This window comes from Actinia tenebrosa, unplaced genomic scaffold (assembly GCF_029948245.1).
Source record: "Actinia tenebrosa isolate PJP-AT-01 unplaced genomic scaffold, QUT_ActTen_1.0 PGA_scaffold8__29_contigs__length_14323225, whole genome shotgun sequence".
NCBI lineage: Eukaryota > Metazoa > Cnidaria > Anthozoa > Actiniaria > Actiniidae > Actinia > Actinia tenebrosa.
In genome coordinates, this window is record NW_028292585.1 from 6,471,948 (window position 1) to 6,497,518 (window position 25,571).

The window sequence follows — 25,571 nt, forward strand, 5'->3', positions numbered from 1 at the left end:
GGTTCCATGGAAGACTAAATGTTCAGTCCTTGAATGTGCTCAGTAGAATAAAACTGATTAAGCGCATTTGATCATATTCACATGTTAAAGTCGCGCTTTATAAATATTAAAGATTACTATTATTATTAATCTGGTTTAGCTATAAAATGCAGGAATTATGCAGAAAATAGAGCGGGGTTTTTTGAACCCCCATTGAATCTCCCAGATCTACCGCTGTGTAAGGAGAGTTGTCAAAAGATTTTTATCAACTTTGTGTTAAAGTGTGAGAGCCGAGCAGCCAAAGCTGGCAAGCATAAAGGTTTTTGACTGACCCCAACGAAACATATGCTTGATAATGAGATGAAAAGCTAATCAGTAAATGTTCATCATGATAGACTCTTAAATCTTTCGCATCCTTAATTAGTATCAAATGTGTGTCCTGCAAATGAGCTAAACATGCTTGTTCCCATGCTTTAAGCCTGCGTCGCGAAGCTAACTATCTTTAACATCAGAGCACGTCCTACACGAAAAGGAATTCAAATATTCAGCGGCGAAGAGAGACAAAGTTATCAAGGAACGTTGAAGAAAAATATTGGAAAAATCGCGAGGCAAAGAGGGTCAGTAAATGGTAAGTTTTAAACTGCGCGTACTCCGCTTAGTATGAAGAACACAAATGCTATCTTCCATCAACTCGAACCGAACTCTAGGACAAGGTATTTGGGTACTGTGGAAGAAGAACTGAAAATGATTGTTGAAATCGTGTCGGAACATCAAGCCTTCGACATCCGATTCACGATGAATAAGTGTTTAGGATTCCATTCGATTATGTAGTTCATGATTCGCCTGGGGGCTTGCTCAGATTACAGATTCCATTTGAATTATTTCAGATATTCAGATTGTCATGCAATAGGTCTTATTGTATCGATAAAACTATCCAGCGACTATAGATTGAGAAATCCTAAATCTAGTCTTATATCGGCTAAGCACCCTATATGATATATAGAAAAAGACTAATGTTCGCCTATCGTTCACATGGTCATTCGGCGAATATAGTGCAGGTGCACGTGATCAATCGGAATATATTTTTATCTCAAACAGCTAGCTTCAATTCCCTAAAATACGTTTTCATCAAGCCGTTAATTTCATATCAAAAAACAATTTTTTTTATACGTGGTAAAAGATCGATCGGCAGTTGGTCAGCTTTAATGATCGAAAAAGGCTTGAATAGGATTTTCAGATAACACTCGTTTTGACAGACAGGTTAGGCCTTCGCATAAGGCTTGTATTTGTAAGCTCAATCAGGGTAATTACGGTGCTTTCTTAGAACCTTAATTAATTGGTCGAGAGGGAAAATAGTATCCAATAGATCAACCGACAAATCAATCAATAACCGATGCATGCCATCTGCTACAAACTACTTTCTTTTTAGACTAGGAATCAAAGTATGTGTCGTTCTCAAGATTCTTTCTCAAAAGGCTGCAATGTCAATCGTTGAAGCCATACACTGAAAATTTTGGAAGCCAAGTCTTGTGAACTAAAACGAATTTTCTATTGTTTTTCCCCCACAGAAACTCAAGTCGAACAGTCCACAATCTGATACCAAAGTTTCTAATTCGAAGAAAGAAAATCTTAGAGACACAAGAACAGGTTAAGTTAAGTGATAATATAAAAAATGTTTTAGAACTAAAGTTGATTTTAGAATTATTTTCTTCTATTTTTATTTTTATTTTTTATAATTATTATTATTATTATTATTATTTTATATTTTTATATTTTTATATTCATATTTTATCGTATTATTTTGTAATTTGATTGCCTCGGTTAGGTTTTGCTGTTAGCAAATCAATATAAATCGGTTAAATTTTTTACAAATTTTAGAAATTTTAATAAACATCAAATACTAGGATCCCTTATATAATATTAAATAAATCTAAAAGTAAACAAGCTTAAATCTTGAGGTATTTTCAATTTATGATTAATTTTAGACGGAATATCACGGACAAAAATCCAAAAAAAACAGCAATCATTATGAAGTTCAACTATTTTTAAAAATTTTTGCACTCTTTCTTTTTATAATTGTGCAAAAAGTTTATTTGAATTTTTTTACACTGTAAGGTATTTTTGATTAAGTCTTTCTTCTTTTTAATGACAAATTACCTGCTTAAATGATTTTCTTTGATCCAGCGCCCTCATTAGTATAATAGTGTTGACAAAATACCTTTAAACTCGACATATAACTCGTTTAACTAAACTGGACCATTTAATATTATATAAACATTCTGCTTTATTAGTTTAGAAATTATGAAATGTTTTGAAGCAACCTAATGCAGTTTGTATTGAATGATTTTTTAACAGCAGTTTACTATTACAGCCTTTGGCAAAATGTCTTTTTTCTTGTGAAGTATCTGTACATTTTTCATTCGTATTATTGAACTACTGCAATTTGGCTACAAACTGTTAGAAGGCAGTTGTCAAAAAATACAATTTTTAGCGTACTAATTCATCGACGTATTATGAACTACGAAGAAATTGTTTACAAGGAAAAGATACTTACACGTCTAAAATGTTTACTGATGAAGCATATGTATCTCTCACACTAACCTTAAGCAGAATCATTTAACCTTGTGGATAGTAAGTGTTTTTAAAGCTATTATATGTGTATCATTCAACAATATACTAGTTTTGTGTTTCATTGCTGTATTTATTTCTTCGATATATCTCACGCACATTTTATAATTAATTACTAAAATAAATACTTTGATTCATATAGATTATGATTAAAGGATAGTTCTAAGAAATCCAGCTAAAGTCTAATTCCTCCCTTTTTAAGTAGTGTCAAGTATATATCATTTCTTGATTCATACTTGAAGAAATTCTCAGACTAGCCGACGTCAGGAATTGAGAATGGTACAACTCTAGTCTTCTGTGCGTACAAATATTGAAAAATATTGATTTATCTTTTAAAAGCCTTTAAAAATATATCTATTTAGAAATATTGCGTTGAGATTACAGGTATTTTAGAAAGAAGAGTACTCAATACTCAACAGTTTGGGTGTGCATGATATCTGAAATATCACAGTTCATTTGTTTCATGGGAATGTTGTAAGTCAATAAAGGTTCTTGTTAGCCAATCAGCATTGAACTATTATATGGCTTCCTCCAACTTTTAATAGCGAATCATAATAAAGGGTCTTGATAGCCAATGAGCATCGAGCTGCTGATAACTTCCTCCAGATCGTTTGCCAATAGCCAATGAGAGGGGCGGGGGTTTCAATTGAGTAGTGCATAAAACGAAAAGGATTTTTTCTAAATGTAATGGCAAACACATATCGTAAACACATTGGTCGTTTAAAAGTTTCATTAGCTCACGATCAGATGGTCTATAAATGAAGATCCTTTGATTACAGTACCTTTTTTAATGATTTACAGCGGTGTAATCTTTTCGTCCTCCATCCTTTTTTCCCCAGATCTTAAACTAATACCACAATATGTCCATTGATTTTAGCGTGAAACTTTTGCCTACGAATTCGAGATACGAGTTACTATTTTGATTTTCTTCCCGCATTATACATGATTTCAGTTAAGTGAGTCGGAAGCGGCTTTTAAATTGCTCTCGTCAGTGTTCAAGCAATGTGATTCTCTTCGATTGATTGATTGATTGATTGATTTAGTGTGGCAACCATTTGAGTGTCATGGTGCGTCCTTCGCGGAACTGAGTTTCCCAGTCGTGACAAAACTGCGACAGTTTTCAAATATCACGATGTAACTAAAGTATTCAAGCATTTGGAAGAATGACACACTGTGCGGTTGCTTGGAAGCCATTTTAGTGTCAAGAACGGACGGGAGAGCTTCCCGCTCGGCTCATATATGCAATAAAACCTACTCTAAAGCAGTTAGTATAGAATTTTCATATCAGATAACGAGTTCTGTAGTAATCAATGAATAGATGATAGTCCGTATGCGCTTTTAATATCTTAAATTCTTGGATGCCATTTGAATGTCACATAAACAAAGTTACATGGTCAAAGAAAACCTGATCTAGACCAGTTATATAATCGTATCTATTTGTGATTCAGTGATTGGTTTGCTCCATCTCGCAATGGAGCATGCGCAGAGAAATATTATAATATAAGTGGAAGCCATTTGAGTGTCGAGAGAGTTTCTCGATAAGCATTTTCCATTATAACTATAGATCTGCTCTTGAGCCAAAAAGTCAACATAATTTAAGTATAAAAATCTTAAATTGTTACTTGAGGGAAAAACGGAAAATTTCTTCGCCATTAAATGGTTCTCTCTAGCTTGGAACTCTTGTGGATTTGGCGGGAACGTTTGACAATAAAGCAAGCGCGCTTCCCCCAAAACGCTTGGTACACTCACTACGCCGCTAGTATGCACATGGTTTTCATGTGTCGGGACATTCCCAGACGATCGGGAATAACTCCAAGTCTCCGCTCGTCTTGGACGTGCGCACGCAGGCAGGAAGTCGTTGCTAGAGGAAGATGAGTATTGAGCGTTGAGTTTCTCGTTTCGCACGCCCTCACAGAGGATAGATTTCGACTCATTTTGAAACTGTCGGTGCGGTTCTGTTTTTTTCCGCCTACGAAATTCCCAGAAAGACGGGATTCGGTTCACGGAGTGTAAAATATAACTGTAATCGTAGTAGTGACCCCAGTGGACTTGGAATTTTCCCTGTGTGTGCGTAAGGGGGAAGGAAGGGGGGTGTAGTATGCAAAAAAATAATAAATAGAACAAACAAATAAGCACTGATTAAACTAACGAAAAGAGAAAGGGCGAGTGAGAGTGAAAGAGAAAAAGAGAGAGAGCGCCCTCCCGCAACGGAAGTGTAACAGGGTTTTTCAATTATTTTGGCAATGTAAACCTCGACACCCACGTACACACCCCAGGCATATGTTTTATAAAAGTTTTTCCTGCGGAATTTAGATTATATCGCGTAATGTGAGTCAAACGATGTTTCAAGTGCTTGACTAAAACACTTGTGATTCACTGCTAGCCACGAAATCCCACAACCTGCACTTCAACGTATTTCATTCTTTTATTTTTCGCAGTTTTATTAACGTCATATATAGAACCAACCTCTAGCTTTAGAGTTTTTGGCAAAGATTTGGTTCCAACAGTGAATATGTCCTTAAGGTTATTACTTTACGCCCAGGGACACAAGGTATATTGTTCGCGCTGGAAGAAAGTATTCTAAAGTGTCATTGATCTTATCTTCATGTCGACGAATGTCATTGATCACGGAAAGAACACAAGAGATATCTTCTTCTCCCGCGCGGAGCCCTCTCCAGAAACCCAATACACAACATCAAAATGTATCTAAAAATCGTATTCAAGAGCCTTATTTATCGTTTTCATCGCGGTAGAGTTGGACTAGCTTTTCTAATTTGGATGTTAGTTTTGATTAACGGAGATATCGCACCTCGCGCTTAAGGTAAGACTTTTCAGTAAAACTCGAAATCAGATTATTATTTTAATCTTACATATAAATAAGTGTATCATAGAAGGACGGATCTTATATATCACTTCCTCTTGCACAATACTATTTTTTGTGTTTCTATAACCAGAGAAAAGTGAATTCTCTAATTAGAAATGAGTTTAGACGGAGGCCTGTTCAAATTGACTTCGCGGTAAGTGCAGACAAAATGAAGGTACAAATTACCGGCTTTATATGATATTATAGGCATCGAAAATATATTAAAGAGAAACCAATTCGTTTGACTAACAAACCCTAACAAGCCAATTGTCACATTTAAAACACATTCAATTTATGACTCTTTTTAAGTTATTAGTAACTCTACTCTTTGTTAACTGTTTTTAATTAATAATTCGGCCATTTTCAATTTTAAAACTAGGATTCTACATTTTCATGTATTCCTGGCGCGACAGAAATTCAATGACAAAAACTGAACTTGGTCTAACCAAGCTGCCATCTTTAAATGTTTAAGTTAAAATTCCCAGCAGTAGTTCAGTGACCCTGAAGACATTTTCCTTAGCAAGCGGTGTAGTGAACACGATTATCCCCCTCAAATTGTCTGCGCACTCGAATACTGAGAGCACTCTTATGATAGCTTAACAACTTGAAAGCATAAAATGAATACCATTCATAAAGTTTACATTATTTTACCTTAACAATTTACCCGATTCTGAAGATAACGTACAATAGGTGAATAAGCAGAAAGAGAACGAAAATGTGATGTGCAAAGATTAGCAGGCGAAAAACCAGAAACTCGAAAATACGGATGAAAATGAAAGGTAATGTTAGAGTGGAAATTTGCTAATAAAATTTCATCTACCACTTGAATTATTCTCTCCTACATATCCGGTAAATTTGTCGTCCAGTGTGAATGCAAATATATGAATCAGCTGTATTTTAAGTAGCAGAAGTTGTGTACATGACCAAGCACGCCCTCAATCTCGGAACATCTGATAAGTGTACTTGTGTCGTTAATACTACTTATGAACTCGATAAAAAAACCTCATCACACTTTCTCAGTGTCGTGTGCAGAGATCAATCAGTATTTAATTCTCTTTTGATCTTAATTCAAACATCTCTTCTACATTGTCGAGCATTTCTGCATCAAAAACATTTACCGGCTTAAGTGTACAACGCGGTTTTGCTATCCAAACAAGTTCTTTAACCGTCCGTCATTTTTGGGTCAATCTTATTGGCATACGGAAATGATTTGAAAAGATTCGGTAAGTACATGAAGCGACGAGTACTATGTGTTTCTAGATATAGGATGAGATAAAAAGAGATTTAGAGGAGAAAGTTTTAATTACAAAACACCTAGAAGAGCTTTTTCAAATAACGAAGGGTACTGTCAAGTGACTCTCAAATGGGTTCCAGTCTAAGCCAATCACAAAGCTAGAAAACACAAACAATCCAATCAGAGTAAGAAAGCCATTGTAGTGTCGCAGCACTCAACCTTTTCAACTTTATTTATGTTTTGACTTAAAAATTCGGTAGAAAAAAATAAAAGTAACTCTAAGAAAAGTTTAGTGAAATTAGTAATGCAAGTGCAACGTTTTTGAATAACACACTTAACAGTCTCAAGGGTTTCCTGAGTTTATAAACAATTCACACATTTTCGACTACATTGACAATACCTCTTCAGTGCAGTGTCAGTGAAAATGTTATTGTAAAACATATAGAAAGTAATAAAGAAATTCTTAGTCAGTACTTGAGTGCGCAGAACAATACTTTCGTGGGTAGTTTGTCCAAGATTTTTATTTTTAGAAAACATAGTTTAAAACTTGAATAAACCAACAAATGAACAAACAAGCAATATACCGTGAGAAGGATGTGGAGTATTCAGAAGTTTTGAAATAATCTCTTTTTTTATAGCTTCCCTAATATGTTATAGCATTATTATTTCGTGACCTGAAAATGGAACAAAATAAGCCCGAAATTACTTTAAAGAAAGTTTTTAAGATTAAACTGAAAAAATGCAGTTGATCGGCATGAACGGGAGAAAAATCCTGGAGAACTGAACCGTCCATGAATTTCAAGACAGAACTGATTTTAAAATCAACACAAAAACACATTAGTTACTGTTCGCTCGCGAAGTTTTGATGCCTGCCAACTTTGTCAATCGGAAATATAAATATTGTCGATGATACTTTTGTGTTAGAAATCCTTTTTCGAAACTATATTCACAGCCTGTCATGAGTACTTATGTATAAGAAAAACTTCGAGAAGCTTTAGTGAGAATTGAACTCGGATCTTCGTGGGATAAAAGTTTTGCTTATAATTAAGATTATAAGCGTAGACTATATTTTAAAAAATTGTTACAAAGAATCTTTGAGACCTAAAAATATCAAAGAGTTTCTTTGTACATGGATATTATTATTATTTTTCCTGTCAATATTTCATAATCGTGACAGTTAATTTCTAAAAGTGCGTGGTGTGATCACAAAGCATGTGGTATAGCTGATTCTTTTCATAATATGACCATTCTAGAAAATTTCACCTCAAATGTTCCTGGCCGACCAGACATGCGCTGCCTCTTGCATATAAAAGAGTGAATGGATACGCCATATAGCAACATTTCGGGCATTGTATTTGGGGTATTTCAAGGTACGTTTCGGTTTCAAAATCTCTTAATAGCTAAATTACAATTTTTAAAACGCAATATCTATGTACATTTTTAGAGTCGTTACTTTTCGTGATTTTGAAGCGCAGGATTTTCCTTTTTTTTTCTCTCTTTTTCTTTTACTTTTCTTTTCTTTCTTTTTTTTTTTTTTTTTTTTTTTTTTTTTTTTGCTTTTTGTTTGTTTATGTTTGTTTTCCGATGTCCTCTTAGTCGAAACGTGCACAAGAGCTTTGCTGGGGTCGTTGTCGCTAAATGCATCGGAAGCGCTACCTCTGTTATCTACACATATGTATTCACACATGCACATATAGCTTAAATATGACAGCCCTTTCATCACGTTTAGAATATGTCCGTATTTTGCATTACTTCTACAAGGAAATCCTCCCATTACCTCAGTCCATGTTTATCTCCCACTGTTCCTTGATTAAATATCATTATTGCTATCAGTTTGAGAGTATATCTTCGCCACTCACGAAATATAGGATAATTTATGGAAGGTACGTTTGATATTGGTGGAGTGCTGAGGGATTTACGGCTAACTTGGTTGTAACCTTTCAATCAATCAATACTCATTTCTCTTAGAGAAACATTCAGCTCTCACTCTACTCGAGTAAGTTCAACTACTTTGAAGCCAAGCTGTTATGGTTGCGTTTAAAGCATTCTTTCAGAATCTGTGATGGTTGACTTATTCCTGAAATCTTTGGTAGATTGTTCTTATTAATGTTTTTATTGGACGGCCTTTTCTTTTGTTGCTTGTATCTATATATACCAAATCGAGAGTCAATTTTGACCAACACTTGTTCGCGCGCTTTTCGTTTAAATATAAAGGTTTGAACCTCCTCAAAGGATCAATTTTTTTTACCGATGGCCCTCCCCTCTGAATGAGCCCCCTCCCCCCCTCCCCCAATAAAAAACGTACCATCCTCCACTAGTAACAAAATTAAGAGACCATTTTCCCTGTATTATTTAATCGTATTTTTTCACAAGCGAAAAGGATTAATAATATCGGCTATAATCAAAAGTGACCTTCTTCACGCGCCTGGTGCTTCAACACGATGAACGCGTTCATCGTTTGATCAGCTTACCTGATAGAAAGATTCCCACTGAATTATCTACTTGTTTTGCAAAATTCTTAATTTATTTCATTTGATTTGTCAAGACTTTTATTCAGCTAAACGAAAAGCGCGCGAACGAGTGTTAGTCAAAATTGACTCTCGATTTTGTCTCAAAAAGTAAATGAATGATAGTGATACTATCGGTAATGGTAATAGCGCTTGATACTGTCGGTGATTAAGGTGATGATATGATGATGATGATGGTGATGATGATGGTGAGGACGACGACAATGATGATTGGTAATGATTGATGATTATAGATGATGATGATGAATATGAGGATGATAATAATGATGATAATGATGATGATAATGATGACGACGATGATAGTGATAATGATGATGATGAATATGAGGATGATAATAATGATGATGATGATGATGAATATGAGGATGATAATAATGATGATGATGATAGTGATGATGATGATAGTGATGATGATGATAGTGATGATGATAATGATGGTGATTATGATAATGATGATAGGGATCTACTGCTGACTAAGATGGCATGTTTACGCTTCATGATCAGTCGGTTTCTGCTTTCCGTGTTTTTTTTAAATGTCTCGCAGTCTCCTTTCGGAAATCTCACCTATTATTTGATTTATTTCCATTAATCTTATTTCCTTAGTCAGGACTGGAGTTGTGAATCTAAGGCCCCGTCTACACTATGCCGGATAAATTTGAATCCGGAACTTTCACACCGAAACCGAAAAAAAAAGATTTCCGTCCACACATGAAAACGGATAAAATGTTTCGCGTCCTCACCAGTCCGACGAGAGGCGGCATTCTGAGCATGTGCATCGAAGCTTAAATTGAGCCCGCGATGAATTTTTAGCCTTCCCGCCATGTTTCCATGACAATCATGACGTCAACGTATTCGAAAAAATTCGTGATACGTAATGTTCTCCGTCCACACTAATACGGCTAGCCTGCTCTTTCAAATTGTTCCACTCTGGAGACCGTATTCGAAAAAAATCGTTTTCGGTGAAGAATTGTTCCGGATTCGCCCGGAATAGTGTGGACGGTCGGCCTAACCGAATAAATAAAAATTCGTATTCAAATCTATCCGGCATAGTGTGGACGGGGCCTAATATCCACTCTTGCAAAGTGTATTTGGTAATGTACAGAACATCTGCAGTGCGCTATGGTATCATATACTTGAGTGCAAACGATGTATCTGTGAAATAGCTCAAACACTAAGAAATAGCACTTAACACATATATTTTTTTGTTTGCAATTGTTTCATTAGTGCTATTTGTACTATTTAGTTAGTACTGTAATCTATATATAGTTTGCACTTAATTGTACAAACTATGATCCATATAGACGTGTGTTTAAGTTTGCATCTTTCATCTTAGCTACAGCTTTTTCTATTAGTACTATCTGTGGAGATCAGCAGTAGATGTTATAAATTAAGCTTATAAACTCAACGATGGTTTAAATATATACCAAGACGTATTTTCAATTTCATTTCCCCCTACAAATTTACTTCAAGTGCATAAAATATGGTTTAATGAAACAAAAGGTTTTTGGCGACTTTGCACTTCTTTTGTCTGGATGTTCTTCGACACCGTTGTGGGGGTCAAAGCGCAGTGTGTAGAGAATTACATCACAGTACTTATAGTATGATTAATGAGTGATGCACTCTTTAGCTGTATTGGTCTTGCCTGAGCATTCCATGGTCATATTCGTACGCAGAAGGGTGATTTAGGGAACATAGGGTGCCTTCGATCGTATTCAATTTTAACTTTAGTATGCTAGCTGCTCTGACCGATAGCATTGTGATTCATGTAGAGCTATTGAAAAAATTATTCCTTTTGGTATCTAGCTCTTATTTACGTAGATTCGCACACTTAAGACTAGAATCTTTTAATATCATGGGACAAAATTTGATCCTTATTCACACCATTCGGTGATGGCTTCTCTACACAGAAAGACACAACAGCACAAATTACCATCCACTTCATATGCATTATGACTTTTTTTTGCGCAAAAAGGGCGATTTTCTCGCAATCATGGTGTAAGCCTTACACCAAATTCAACAATTTTTTTTTGCAGTTTCAAGTATGTAAAGTTAAAACCATGTAATTTTGATTGTTTTTTTTAATATTTTCCTTCACGCGCCAATAAATTTATTACATTCTCAGTCCACTTGACTGGTTTTTCCAGATATATGGACTCACACACATGAAATATAGTATATGTCTCGCATTATGGTGCTAATGTTAGATTAATCCGGATAGAATTGCAGACATCGGGAAAGACTTCAGACATTGAATACTGATCTTTCTATGAAAATCGTATAAATGAAAAAGTGTTGTGCGAGATATTGAAGCAAGATAGAGACAAAAATTGTAAAGATTATTCTATTCACAAGTATAAGCCACACTGATTCCTACTAATCCGACTTTAAGTGTCGCGCTTTCTTAACTTGTAATACGCGTCTCAAACTAGATGAAATAACACGACAAAATTTACATCGAAAAAATGAAGGTCCATTTATCACCCCATTATCTACCCCCTTAATGATTTTTGCAGGTCGTTTGTTTATCGTCTTGCCCTGCTGTTTTCCGATTGCCAGTGAAATCACTAACAATTTCTCCTCTTTATGTTGCAGTTCAAGGTCCATGGACCGGCTTACAAGTCCGATATAAGTCTTTATCTCCGTAAGAAAATCCAGGTATAAAAGAGGTGTCTGTTCTTGAAAAGATTCGTTTGGACAACACATCTCTGCATCACCATGTCATTTCCTGGCGGCTACAACTCAACAACTCCTTTTGATAAAATGAACGATTCTGTTGCTTTGACTTTACGAGCCTCTCAAGGAGAAGTTGTAGTATCTTTGATATTTAATATAGCTCTAATGGCGACTGTGATTGCTGGCAATGGTTTGATTCTCAGCGCCTTTGCGATCAATAGTCGAATGAGAACTGTACATAGCATTCTGATCATTGGTCTATCGTCTGCAGACCTTTTAGTTGGCGCCATTTCAATTCCATGCTGGATCTACGTGATGTATCACCAACACAATAACTATCCCATAAACTTTTATGGCTATCAGTTTTACATAACTGCGGACATTTTTATTGGAGCTTCGTCGATCTTCCATTTAACAGGAATAAGCATCGAGCGCTGTCATGCTGTTATGAAGCCCATCATCCACAGATTGTTGTCAAGAAGGATCTTCTACTCCGCTTCAGCTGTGGCTTGGTTCTTCGCTGCAATCATTGCAATACTCCAACCTGTGCAGTTTCAAAACTGGGAAAAAGTCTACACCCTTTTGAATGCCAATCTTATCTTCTTTTTACCCACTGGCATCATCATAATCGCTTACATCTGTGTCTTCCAAAGGTCCAAATTTGGACCCGGAGTCTCTCTAACTCGACACCGAGCGAGCCGAGCAGTATTCGCAAGAGAAGTTCGCCTGTCGTTGACTCTTGGGTTAATCACAGTTCTGTTTGTGTTAGCGTGGTTGCCTTTATTCACGCTCACGATGATAGCAACCTTCAACCATAAACTTCTACCCGATTCGGTCATGATAACACAACGTCTTCTCGGATTTGTCAAGTGGATGCATTACTGCAGCAGTGCTCTTAACCCATTTCTCTATTCCTACAGAAACAATGACATGCGTGGCACTATCAAGCTGATTATCCAGAAGCACTTCTTCAGACAGAACATTTGCTTAGAAGAACTGTATCCTCGTCATCGTAGAAGAAGCACATTCTCTTCACGGTCAAGCTTCAGTGTGCACAAGAGACTAGTGACATCGAGCTTTAGGCCTGCGAGCGTTTCGTCTCAGTACTCTGTTTGCTCATTCCGTAGCAGAAACAAAAGTGAAGACGACGACAACAACAATAAAGGAAAAGGTAATAACGCTAGACATAATGGACAAGTGAAAGATGACCAGTCCGCTGCTTTAACCTCTTCTGGGCAATCCTAAGGGGCCAGTAACTGTTTAATAGAAAAAGCCGTGTCTCCGTAGTTTAGTCAGGGCGTGTTCACACTTATAGTGCTTGGACACTCGTGCTCTAACACAAGGTTCCAACCTTTTACTCTGGCACAGCACCCGTCCCTAAATTTTGGCGTAGGTATTTCAAAATTAGCTGAGTTTAGTCTAAAGCACCCTTGCTCGGGGTGTGATCACGCTCTGATCGGCTCGGACACTTAGTGTTCAAATACAAGACCCCAACTCACCCCGTCCCTGAATTCGAACACTGGAAGTTAGGTGAACTCACCTAATTTTCACCTTGAACTCACCTAATTTTTAACTTCTCAGTGTCAGTCAGGGACGGGTTGGAGCTCTTGCAATTGGCTTGTAAGGCATTACAGAATTGTACTTGAGCACCAGGCTCTGGAACCAAGTATGAACGCACTCTAGTTCTCATCTTTGAAATGTGATACTCATAAGATCGAAAAAGCCTAGCAGGCAGAATTGAGTCTGCGCACTCGGCGTTTAAATATCGGTTTGCGTTGCAAGTGAACATCTGGCCTTATATAACGTGGCTTTTCATACAAAGTAAACACTTCTAAAGGGTCTAAATAGTGTCGAAGACTCTACTAGTATTATATTTCGAATAGACCTCTTTACCTTGGGCGTAATGTTTTCCCATTTTAGACCACGTGTCATTCCCTAGAGTATCATAGTTTGTTTGACGCTTGTGCATAAGAAGACACATGAATATGGATGCGACTTCACAATGAATTTTATTCTCAAGACCATGTTTCATTCCCTAGAGTATCATTTCTTTATTTAACGGTTGCGCACGAGGATACACATGAATATGGATGGGTACAACTCAAACGAGAAATCTTATTCTCGATAAAATGACGTGTCAGAAATGGGAAAACATTCGCTCGAGCCATTTACAAAAGGTCTAATCTCTGTTGCGCAAGGTTCATCTCGACTTTGTGTATAATATCCAAGGACGTGTCATTTATGACTATACTGACATTAATTTTTGGACGTGCCATGGGGCAAAGGATAAGTGTATTTATTGTGTGAAGGTGTTGGTCCAAGATGCACCTTGTTAAAAAAATCCAGGTGAACTAGTTGTTGAAATTTCAACATGTGTGGAATTCTAAATTATTTCTTCAGGAGCGTAGGGGAGAGAGAGGGGTTTCTTCGCTTTCGAAAATATTAATGATGAGCTGATCAACCCAGTATAAATCGATTCCCACCTAGATAAACGCAATATCCAATCTGGTATTAGGCAGTTTATAAATCCGAAGACATCCTTACTGAATGTATAGGTTTTTTCATGAAGATGCGACAAATATCGAAATTCATCTGACACGCTAATTTATCTCGGACGTGACGCATTTTCACCTAGCCGATAGGTATATGGTACTTTATAGTACGCACCTATTGTATATTAAGAAAGCTTTTTATAATAACTTACACTGTCTCGTATAACTGATTAGTTATTTTATGATCAATAAGAGGACAGACAGATAAAACTGAAGTCAAAGAGCGCGTACTCTATTCTTTGATTGATTTTATCACTAAAAGCGAGAGGTTTTTATCGTTTTTGTTATTGTAAAAAAAATCGACATCAGTTTTTTATGTCTGTCCTCTTATTGACGATAAATTTCGTCATCACATTGTCAAAGTAGTATGCGGACCCACACTTCTCATTGACAATGCGATGACGCAATTTATCGTCAATAACTTATAAGCAAATATTGTCAGCCACATTTCTGTGGCTTCTCCGGCTTAGTATGCCATATGCAACAAAACCTTTAACAAGGTCATGTCAGTTTCACAGTAATTCTATTATTGCGGTACATGAGGCATTTATTTTCGTACATTATATCAGATACATTATTTCTTAGGTCGCAGCAGAGCTTGCTTATGCCGACTCAATAAATGGTGTAGTACGTCATGGGTGAACACAAATAGTGTATCCTGGCTTCCATATATTCTTTGATGTGCTTGATTTGCGTAGCTTCCTTAGTTTACTATCAAGGAATTCACCTACATTTACTATGTTTTCCCTTCCTAGGCTAGTTTACTATCAAATGCTAAATGTTCATGAAAATTGCTTAATTTTCACCTTTCTTTGAAGTTTTCATGCTGATTATGATATTTTTGCTCACAACAACAATTTAAAACAAAATGGCTCATGAAATTTTAAGAAAGAAGTATTTTAGAAAGAATGTAATCTGACATCATGATTGGAATATTGCATCTATCTATAGGTACTATAGTACTCTACACCTATTGGATACATCATACTTGAATAAATAAACATGTTGGATGAACTTAAACAGCAGCAGCTAAGTTGACCTTCAGAGCAAAGTAAAAGTCAACCAATCAGAATTGAGGTTTCAACATGGTACTTTTGGTTATGACTCTGTCAAGAGAAACCTATGAAATATGAATTCCATTTTGATCAACGAGAGACATTTACATTGTACTCAGTCCCTGCTTGGAAAATACTAATCAAAAATAATTGACACAAGATTCCTTTTAGTGGAATGCAGTCAACCTAGCTGGGAGATTTCTTTTGTTTTAAAAAGGAAAATCTTTAGATTCTTGCACTTTACAACACTAGGATAGTTTTATGAAGATGCAGTATGCATCATTGATAGCCAATTCACCACTAAGATTGTACATGTAGTTTAAAAGCTCTGACATTAATATAATTTATAGGTACCATACTACACCACGAAACAATTAAGAGTAAATATTTTGTAGATGTAGAAATTTTGTCTAATTTATTAAGCAAGAAAATGAAGTTTTATGTCAAACAAGGAAGAAAATACAATTCAAAACTCTGGTGTGATATTTTGAGTTGTGTTATATTAAGTGTATTTCATGTGCATTTTATAGTTATTATTACATGTGCAAAACACTCCCCTATTTCTATCGATGTAGCAGAGGAATAACCAACCTGCTCCCCCCCAGACGCTCCAGATTAACATTGGTCACCTCCCCCTGAACACCCAAAGCCAAGCCTTCTGAATAACATTTGCCCTACAAGATTATTGGAACATAACACATTGTTAGTGTTGTTGTAGAACTAGATACTAGTGTTAATTATAGGCCAACAAGTATCCATGTAGCAGTATCAATGCATAAAGGTAACAGAGAATAGGCCTTTCTCTAATTCATGAGTGACAACCAAAGTCAATACTTGAATAAAAAAATAGTAAAAATACAGTAAATTTAGGTATAAGCACATTACATCCAACTGCTCAACTTGGACTGAGCCATTGTTTAGTGGTCACTCAAGTGAAAGGTCTATTACGTTTGAAGAAAGGCTCCTTACAGACCCCACTTCCATGAGCATATTTTACCATTCAATTCTTTTTCATTTATCATTTTCCTTGTACTTCATGCAATGCTTTCAAAGCTTCAGCACAGGATTTTAAGAGTTCGCAATAACGAATGGACTCCTCCACAGAGAAGCAGTTCCGTAAAGCTTCACTTGTTGTTACTATCTTGTCATTCAAGTTAGTAACTGCAGTACTGACAGACTCTGAAGATGAGGGAACCCTTGGTGCTTGATCTCTGCTTGTTTCCTCTTGTATTATACTATATCCATTTGTGTTTGTAGCAACTTGGCAACTTTGCTCAGAATGGTCAACTGCATTTCGTGAAGCTACAAAATTAAGACATTTTATAAGAAATAGAATACAGTAGCTTTTTACATACTCCATTAATCAGCAGAGTGCAAACGATGTATATAGCTGTGAAATAGCACAAAAACTAAATATACTCATAGTTAATTTGTCTTCTTTTTGCAAAACTGCAACTTACTATATTAGCTAACTGATCACTTTAGCCTAATGGTTATTTCAGCTCCTGCTAAATTAAGTTGTTTTATCACCCTGTAAACTAGTCTGCAAATTTTAGTACTAAATTTTTTCATTGTCCTTGACATTGTTAAAGACAGGCAGACAGACAAAATGACAAAGATGGAACTACATTGTACAGACGTACAGATAAAGGTACAGACAAAGAGATAAAGAGACAGATAGACAGACAGACAGACAGAACAGATAACTCACCACTTTGAGGCTTAGTTGTTGTATCGGCATCAACTTCATTACATCCCACACAGTAATCAGGTTCATCACGAAACTTCAGCAATACAGTCTAGAAATCCATAATATATCAAAAAATATACTACTCACAAAATGGCAAATATGTGTATCTTCATAAAATATAGTTCCCTAATTTTAAACACAGGATATCTCAAACTTCCCCGTTATCTTAAATTTGAGGCTTGAGGACACATCCTGTGGACTTATTCATGTTACGAGTCAATTCCAAAGGTGCCCATCCCACCCCCAGGCATTTTTTTGGGGGGAGGGGATGGGCACCTTTGGAATTGACTCGTACATACATTACATCTATTATGTTAACAAAATATGAGACTTACACCACATGTATCACAGCATGTCCCCAGCATACGGTACCCCTTAAGCAAGTATTGGCCCATCAGTGAACTTATCTTGTCTGTGCGCTCACGTAGTCTATTGTATCGTTCCCTGTCCATCTTATCACCCATCACAATTAATACTCTGGCTGACATCAACAAACAAAACACATCACTGATGAATTCGAATGTTGGGACATAGTCAATATGGTTGGGAACACCTTGTACATAGATGTACATTTACCTTATTTCGCTGTCATTTACAGCACGATGTAAAGAAGGAAAAGGTAACGGGTTTATGGCAAGTAAATTAAGTGGATCTACCATTTACAATGCTAGTTTAAGCTAGGTTTTCCTAAAGCTTTATAAATGTAGAAAATGCAATACAACATGAAATCGTTTTGCCCAGCTGTTTTGACAAAGAAAAATTAGTCCGATCTTCCATATATTAAATCAACGATGTTAATAAAAGCACAATATTCAAATTTCCTTGATCTAAAGACAGAAAAAACCGAAAAAAAAATCATTCAAAATATCAAAATACTAACCTTATGTTTCTGTACCTCGAATTCAGCTGATAATTACAATCAACGTCCCACGTGGTTACAGTATAACTTGACCTATCAACCAATCAGAAGGCTCGTTATATCAAGCGCGGTCATACTGAAAAATGGCGGACGAATGTGCATTTTGAGACTTCTCAAATATTCTTCAACATTTTTTCTCATTTAAGCGCTTTGAAGGAATAATAAAGTCACCATAACCATGTCTTCTCCATGGACAAAGTATCCAGTAAACAAAAGTGTTGGTAGGAATGTTGATGGGACGCCAACAACTCCAAGACAGACCTTGAACTACAGCTCATTCTTAGATTCGTCCATGACAGGAAGGTAACAAAAACTGAATATATATTAAAACCACGCTGTACGTTTTACCTGAGGCTGTAGGTGTCGTAAAGCAAGGTAAATTGTGCTCGTTTTGGTTTGTTTAGGAGCCAAGGACGCTCGTCCGTTGCTGGAAAATTGTTAGAAGAAACGCCGTATCACAGAGTTGAGACGTTTGGGCTGACTATTCCTGTACAAATAAGAGAAGCTTTGGCCTTAAAAAGTAAGCCAGGAATTTTTATGGAATTTGGTTTTAGCATGAATTGTTTTGTTTTGTAGAAGAAATAAAGTGAATATTGATTCTGAAGTTTCCAAATGGTTGTGTCTAGATGGGATACTCACACTCCAATTGAGTCACCTATCACCTGGATTGCGAGTATCCCATCTAGATACAACCCTCTCTCAATCACCTGGACTGTGAGTATCCCATCTAGACACAACTCTCTCTCAATCACCTGGACTGCGAGTATCCCAACTAGACACAACTCTCTCTCAATCACCTGGACTACGAGTATCCCAAATAGACACAACCTTACCAAAATGTCCACACATTACACATAGAACTAATGGGCTCCCTGTGGTTTTCTTGGAGTACAACCCCTTGATTCAAAATACCTATATGTTGGTTGATGTAACAAAAGAAGCTAATGAGGAATGCTACTGTATGTCATCATCAACCCACTCTCAATTATGATTGGTTGACCTTTAGTTTGTTCTTAAGTTCAACTCAACTGGAGATGTGGTTGTAAAGATTATAATTTGATGGATTATTATTATTATTATTATTTGTTAGACAAATCCTCCGTATTGCAGTATACAAATGTCAAGCTACATGAGTCAGGATGGGCATGGTTGGTATCTGGTAGGAAGCTGTATGTTTGGAGGTTCATACCATCACCAGGGTCTAAGGTAATCTATTTAGAAAGGCCCACCCCCACCCTTCACCCCCACCCCTCATCCCACCCCTGACCCTGCCCGGTTCCAATTTAGTTGAATGATGCTAGACCCTCCCACACCCAAGAAGTTTCAGAAAGTTTCTAGAATGTAACTTGCTTAGACCTAAGGGACAAGGCCAAAACAGTGGTCCCACAGAGGGTAGAGATTTTATTGATTTATGTTGTAAATACCAGTAAATACCCTCTTCCTCAGAGACCTGTTGAAATGCTCAGTACTGGATGTCACAAGCCATTACTTCTATAAATTTTCAAAGTAAAATAAAAAATAAATATCAGTTGATGAACTATTCTCTGCCACCTTAGAGTCTTTACTGCAAAGAGCTGTTACTTCCCCCAACAAACCTGTACCACTCAGCAAATCTTGTAACCATCCTTCCCAGCACATGGGGTGCTGACATCAATAACCCTGGGTCTGCAGCCATTATGATGGTCTCACCAGAGGGTGTGGTCAGATATTGGCCCAGTCTGGCACATGACAGCAATTCCATTGAAGTAAACACTGAGCTGTCTGGACATCCCTGTCACTCGCTCACTCCATTCCAGGTAATGGTTTACTGCATACAAACTACTGTATATTCTAATGTAAAGTATCTTTTGGCTGCCACAGAGAACCCACTTATCTGTTTTGGATGTAGCTGTGAGTATTTACATCATCTCTTACAAAATCTAGACTGCTTTTTTAAGTCAGTTCCAGCTCGCTCTCTGTGGAACCCCCCCTCCCCCCCTCATTGAGTGACAACACAAAGAAGTGAAAAGTATGTGATTGTACCACTGTTTGTACCACTTATGGAATTAGTCTATGAAAAATCCTGTTCTTTTGTGTTTTTTCCAGCCATGTGGTTGTGTTTTGATGACAACTACCAATGAACTAATGCTGCTAATGCCATCTCAAGTAAGATTTAAGATGAAATATTGGAAAAATTTAATCTATGTACAAAAATTAAAAATTGAATCTTACAATTTTTAGTGATGACCCTCTACTAGCCCCTCTGATAAAGAAACATACCTTTCCTAAACACTTAATATTGCTCACCTAGAGAATCATTCTATGCTATGGTTATGTAATATCGATACAACTCAAACAAAGTTCTTAATCTCAAGAGGAAGACAATGGTCTGAAATGGGAAAACATTACATCTCTCAATAGTACAACCTGCTGATAATATTATTTAATTCTGTTCTAGAAATCTATCATGATCCACCCATTAAAGGTATCAGGTGGAGTGTTTTCTATTCTTGGCAGAAGAGTATCATCTTTGATATTTGGATCACAACAAGCCGCTGAACAAACAACTGTAAGTGGACTAGATAAGCAGTGAGCTACATCACATCACAACGGAAAATCGAAATACTCCTAAATGGAAAATTCTAACTAGCTCATTTGAAAGAACTGCACATGAGGAGTTCAAAAATGCAAAATTTGTTCATTTCTAATATGGGAACCAAAAGATATGATTTTTTGAATGTTCATGAAGCCGCCATTTTGTTACTATTTTTAGAATGTGCAGTTCTTTCAAATGTGCAGTTCTTTCAAATGCGCTAGTTAGAATTTTCTAATGAGAAGTATTTCGATTTTCTGCTAAAATTGATGACGTCATTTTCCCGCCAAAAATGTCGAAATTTAAAAAACTAAAACGACAGAGTTGTGAGATTTGTTAGGCTCTTTAACGTTACCAAGTTTCAAGAAATTTTAATGAAATACAAAAAAGTTTTGCCTAAATGAAACATTTTTAGCCCTTCTAGCCCGACGTGCATGTACAGTTTCATTTGTAATCTATTCAATCTAATTTTAATGACTGGATCCAGCCAACTGAAGTCCAGTCCATTCCATCTACGTATGGTTCTGGATTTTCCAAAATTAAAAATCACTCAAAATTTGAGCTTTTAGAATAGGAAAACAACTTTTAGAAGTTGGGCATGTTTTTACTAAACATTAAGATTATCCATGGCCTTTCAAAAGGTGAAAATTCAAAAATTCATTTTGTGTGATTGAAGATCCAGTCACTTGCAATCTATTTCAGTCACAACCAATCCATTCCAGTCACATCCAAGTAACATCCAATTTATCTTAATAGGATCTTAATGAAGTAAAATTAGTCGCAAAGATCTAAACATCTACAGAGTTACCTATAGAAACAAGATGTGTACAGTCCTTTGAAAAAGTTTTTTCCTGGCTGTCTTCACAGGACTTCAACCAGTGCCTCAATCAAAAAAAAAATTTTTTTTTCTATTTTTTTTGGAACATTTAAGAATACAATCACTAGTTATGAATACTAAAATGAAAATGATTGGATAAAAGCTGCAAATTGGGCGTAAAAATAGAGTATGCGTTCCGTACGATCCAGCCAACCGAAGTCCAGTCCATTCCATGTACGTGCGGTTCCAAATTTTTCAAAATGAAAAAACACTCAAAATTCGGGCTTTTACAAGAGGAAAACAAGTTTTAGAAGTTGGGCATGTTTTTACAAAACATTAAGATTATCTATGGCCTTTCAAAAGGTAAAAATTCAAAAAAAATTTTTTTTTGGGTGATTCAAGATCCAGTCACTGACTGAAGCCCAGTCACTTGCAATCCATTTCAGTCACAACCAACCCATTCCAGTGATAACCGTAAAATCCAATTTATCTCAATAGCATCTTAATGAGGAAAAATTAGTTGCAAAATTCTAAACATCTACAGAGTAAGCTATAGAAACATGATGTGTACAGTCCTTTGAAAAACTTTTGTTCCTGACCGTGCTCACAGGACTTTAACCAGTGCCTCAATCAAAAAAAAAAATTTTTTTCTATTTTTTTGCAATATTTCGGAATAGAATCACTAGTTATGAATAATGAAATAAAAATCATAGGATAAAAGCTGCAAATTGGGCGTATAAAAAGGGTATGCGTTCCGTACAATCCAGCCAACCGAAGTCCAGTCCATTCCATGTACGTGCGGTTCCAAATTTTCCAAAATGAAAAAACACTCAAAATTCGGGCTTTTACAAGAGGAAAACAAGTTTTAGAAGTTGGGCATGTTTTTACAAAACATTAAGATTATCCATGGCCTTTCAAAAGGTAAAAATTCAAAAACAATTTTTTTTTGGGTGATTCAAGATCCAGTCACTGACTGAAGCCCAGTCACTTGCAATCCATTTCAGTCACAACCAACCCATTCCAGTCACAACCGTAACATCCAATTTATCTCAATAGCATCTTAATGAAGAAAAATTAGTCGCAAAAATCTAAACATCTACAGAGTAAGCTATAGAAACATGATGTGTACAGTCCTTTGAAAAACTTTTGTTCCTGACCGTGCTCACAGGACTTTAACCAGTGCCTCAATCAAAAAAAAAATTTTTTTCTATTTTTTTTGCAATATTTCGGAATAGAATCACTAGTTATGAATAATGAAATAAAAATCATTAGATAAAAGCTGCAAATTGGGCGTATAAAAAGGGTATGCGTTCCGTACGATCCAGCCAACCGAAGTCCAGTCCATTCCATGTACGTGCGGTTCCGAATTTTCCAAAATGAAAAAACACTCAAAATTCGGGCTTTTACAAGAGGAAAACAAGTTTTAGAAGTTGGGCATGTTTTTACAAAACATTAAGATCATCCATGGCCTTTCAAAAGGTAAAAATTCAAAAACAATTTTTTTTTGGGTGATTCAAGATCCAGTCACTGACTGAAGCCCAGTCACTTGCAATCCATTTCAGTCACAACCAACCCATTCCAGTCACAACCGTAACATCCAATTTATCTCAATAGCATCTTAATGAAGAAAAATTAGTCGCAAAAATCTAAACATCTACAGAGTAAGCTATAGAAACATGATGTGTACAGTCCTTTGAAAAACTTTTGTTCCTGACCGTGCTCACAGGACTTTAACCAGTGCCTCAATCAAAGAAAAAAAATTTTTTTCTATTTTTTTTGCAATATTTCGGAATAGAATCACTACTTATGAATAATGAAATAAAAATCATAGGATAAAAGCTGCAAATTGGGCATATAAAAAGGGTATGCGTTCCGTACGATCCAGCCAACCGAAGTCCAGTCCATTCCATGTACGTGCGGTTCCAAATTTTCCAAAATGAAAAAACACTCAAAATTCGGGCTTTTACAAGAGGAAAACAAGTTTTAGAAGTTGGGCATGTTTTTACAAAACATTAAGATTATCCATGGCCTTTCAAAAGGTAAAAATTTAAAAACAATTTTTTTTTGGTGATTCAAGATCCAGTCACTGACTGAAGCCCAGTCACTTGCAATCCATTTCAGTCACAACCAACCCATTCCAGTCACAACCGTAACATCCAATTTATCTCAATAGCATCTTAATGAAGAAAAATTAATCGTAAAAATCTAAACATCTACAGAATAAGCTATAGAAACATGATGTGTACAGTCCTTTGAAAAACTTTTGTTCCTGACCGTCTTCACAGGACTTCAACCAGTGCCTCAATCAAAAAAAAAATTTTTTTTTTCTATTTTTTTTGCAATATTTCGGAATAGAATCACTAGTTATGAATAATAAAATAAAAATCATAGGATAAAAGCTGCAAATTGGGCGTAAAAATAGGGTATGCGTTCCGTACGATCCAGCCAACCGAAGTCCAGTCCATTCCATGTACGTGCGGTTCCAAATTTTTCAAAATGAAAAAACACTCAAAATTCGGGCTTTTACAAGAGGAAAACAAGTTTTAGAAGTTGGGCATGTTTTTACAAAACATTAAGATTATCTATGGTCTTTCAAAAGGTAAAAATTCAAAAAAAAATTTTTTTGGGTGATACAAGATCTAGTCACTGACTGAAGCCCAGTCACTAGCAATCCGTTTCAGTCACAACCAACCCATTCTAGTGACAACCGTAACATCCAATTTATCTCAATAGCATCTAATGAAGAAAAATTAATCGTAAAAATCTAAACATCTACAGAGTAAGCTATAGAAACATGATGTGTACAGTCCTTTGAAAAACTTTTGTTCCTGACCGCTTCACAGGACTTCAACCAGTGCCTCAATCAAAAAAAAAATTTTTTTTCTATTTTTTTACAATATTTCGGTATAGAATCACTAGTTATGAATAATAAAATAAAAATCATTAGATAAAAGCTGCAAATTGGGCGTAAAAATAGGGTATGCGTTCCGTACGATCCAGCCAACCGAAGTCCATTCCATTCCATGTACGTGCGGTTCCGAATTTTCCAAAATGAAAAAACACTCAAAATTCGGGTTTTACAAGAGGAAAACAAGTTTTAGAAGTTGGGCATGTTTTTACTAAACATTAAGATTATCCACGGCCTTTCAAAATGTGAAAATGCAAAAAAAAATTTTTTTAGGTCATTCAAGATCCAGTCACTGACTGAAGCCCAGTCACTTGCAATCCATTTCAGTCACAACCAACCCATTCTAGTGACAACCGTAACATCCAATTTATCTCAATAGCATCTAATGAAGAAAAATTAATCGTAAAAATCTAAACATCTACAGAGTAAGCTATAGAAACATGATGTGTACAGTCCTTTGAAAAACTTTTGTTCCTGACCGCTTCACAGGACTTTAACCAGTGCCTCAATCAAAAAAAAATTTTTTTTTCTATTTTTTTGCAATATTTCGGAATAGAATCACTAGTTATGAATAATAAAATAAAAATCATAGGATAAAAGCTGCAAATTGGGCGTAAAAATAGGGTATGCGTTCCGTACGATCCAGCCAACCGAAGTCCATTCCATTCCATGTACGTGCGGTTCCGAATTTTCCAAAATGAAAAAACACTCAAAATTCGGGCTTTTACAAGAGGAAAACAAGTTTTAGAAGTTGGGCATGTTTTTACTAAACATAAAGATTATCCATGGCCTTTCAAAAGGTAAAAATTCAAAAACAATTTTTTTTTGGGTGATTCAAGATCCAGTCACTGACTGAAGCCCAGTCACTTGCAATCCATTTCAGTCACAACCAACCCATTCCAGTCACAACCGTAACATCCAATTTATCTCAATAGCATCTTAATGAAGAAAAATTAGTCGCAAAAATCTAAACATCTACAGAGTAAGCTATAGAAACATGATGTGTACAGTCCTTTGAAAAACTTTTGTTCCTGACCGCTTCACAGGACTTCAACCAGTGCCTCAATCAAAAAAAAATTTTTTTTCTATTTTT

General features: G+C 36.0%; 3 protein-coding genes across 6 annotated transcripts in view; 2 read left to right on the forward strand and 1 right to left on the reverse strand.

Moving 5' to 3' along the window:
* The first annotated feature begins 152 nt into the window (after positions 1-152).
* Positions 153-18,445, forward strand: LOC116297030 (histamine H2 receptor-like). 4 transcript variants are annotated; one of them, XM_031705164.2, is made up of 4 exons: positions 153-607; positions 1,548-1,626; positions 11,825-13,076; positions 18,328-18,445. In XM_031705164.2, the coding sequence occupies exons 3-4, from the start codon at positions 11,948-11,950 to the stop codon at positions 18,333-18,335; spliced, it is 1,137 nt and encodes a 378-aa protein (XP_031561024.1). In that variant the 5' UTR covers positions 153-607; positions 1,548-1,626; positions 11,825-11,947; the 3' UTR covers positions 18,336-18,445. The 4 variants fall into 4 exon arrangements, with proteins under 4 accessions (XP_031561024.1, XP_031561018.1, XP_031561023.1 ...); XM_031705158.2 differs by lacking the exon at positions 18,328-18,445 and having other exon boundaries at positions 156-607; positions 11,825-15,129; XM_031705163.2 differs by lacking the exons at positions 153-607; positions 1,548-1,626; positions 18,328-18,445 and adding an exon at positions 2,750-5,428 and having other exon boundaries at positions 11,825-15,129.
* Positions 15,900-18,198, reverse strand: LOC116297032 (protein ZNRD2-like). Its single transcript, XM_031705166.2, has 4 exons — positions 18,143-18,198; positions 17,598-17,743; positions 17,224-17,311; positions 15,900-16,814 (listed from the first exon to the last, which is right to left on the reverse strand). Exons 2-4 carry the CDS (start codon positions 17,724-17,726, stop codon positions 16,531-16,533), a joined length of 501 nt encoding a protein of 166 aa, XP_031561026.1. The 5' UTR covers positions 17,727-17,743; positions 18,143-18,198; the 3' UTR covers positions 15,900-16,530.
* The window catches only part of LOC116297026 (nuclear pore complex protein Nup133), a 25,448-nt gene continuing 18,229 nt past the window's right edge, over positions 18,353-25,571 (forward strand). Inside the window, exons 1-6 of the mRNA XM_031705153.2 lie at positions 18,353-18,484; positions 18,586-18,701; positions 19,272-19,387; positions 19,738-19,977; positions 20,267-20,326; positions 20,619-20,729. Coding sequence (XP_031561013.1) covers positions 18,360-18,484; positions 18,586-18,701; positions 19,272-19,387; positions 19,738-19,977; positions 20,267-20,326; positions 20,619-20,729 — 768 coding nt within the window. The 5' untranslated portion in view covers positions 18,353-18,359. The remainder of the gene's footprint in view (positions 18,485-18,585; positions 18,702-19,271; positions 19,388-19,737; positions 19,978-20,266; positions 20,327-20,618; positions 20,730-25,571) is intronic.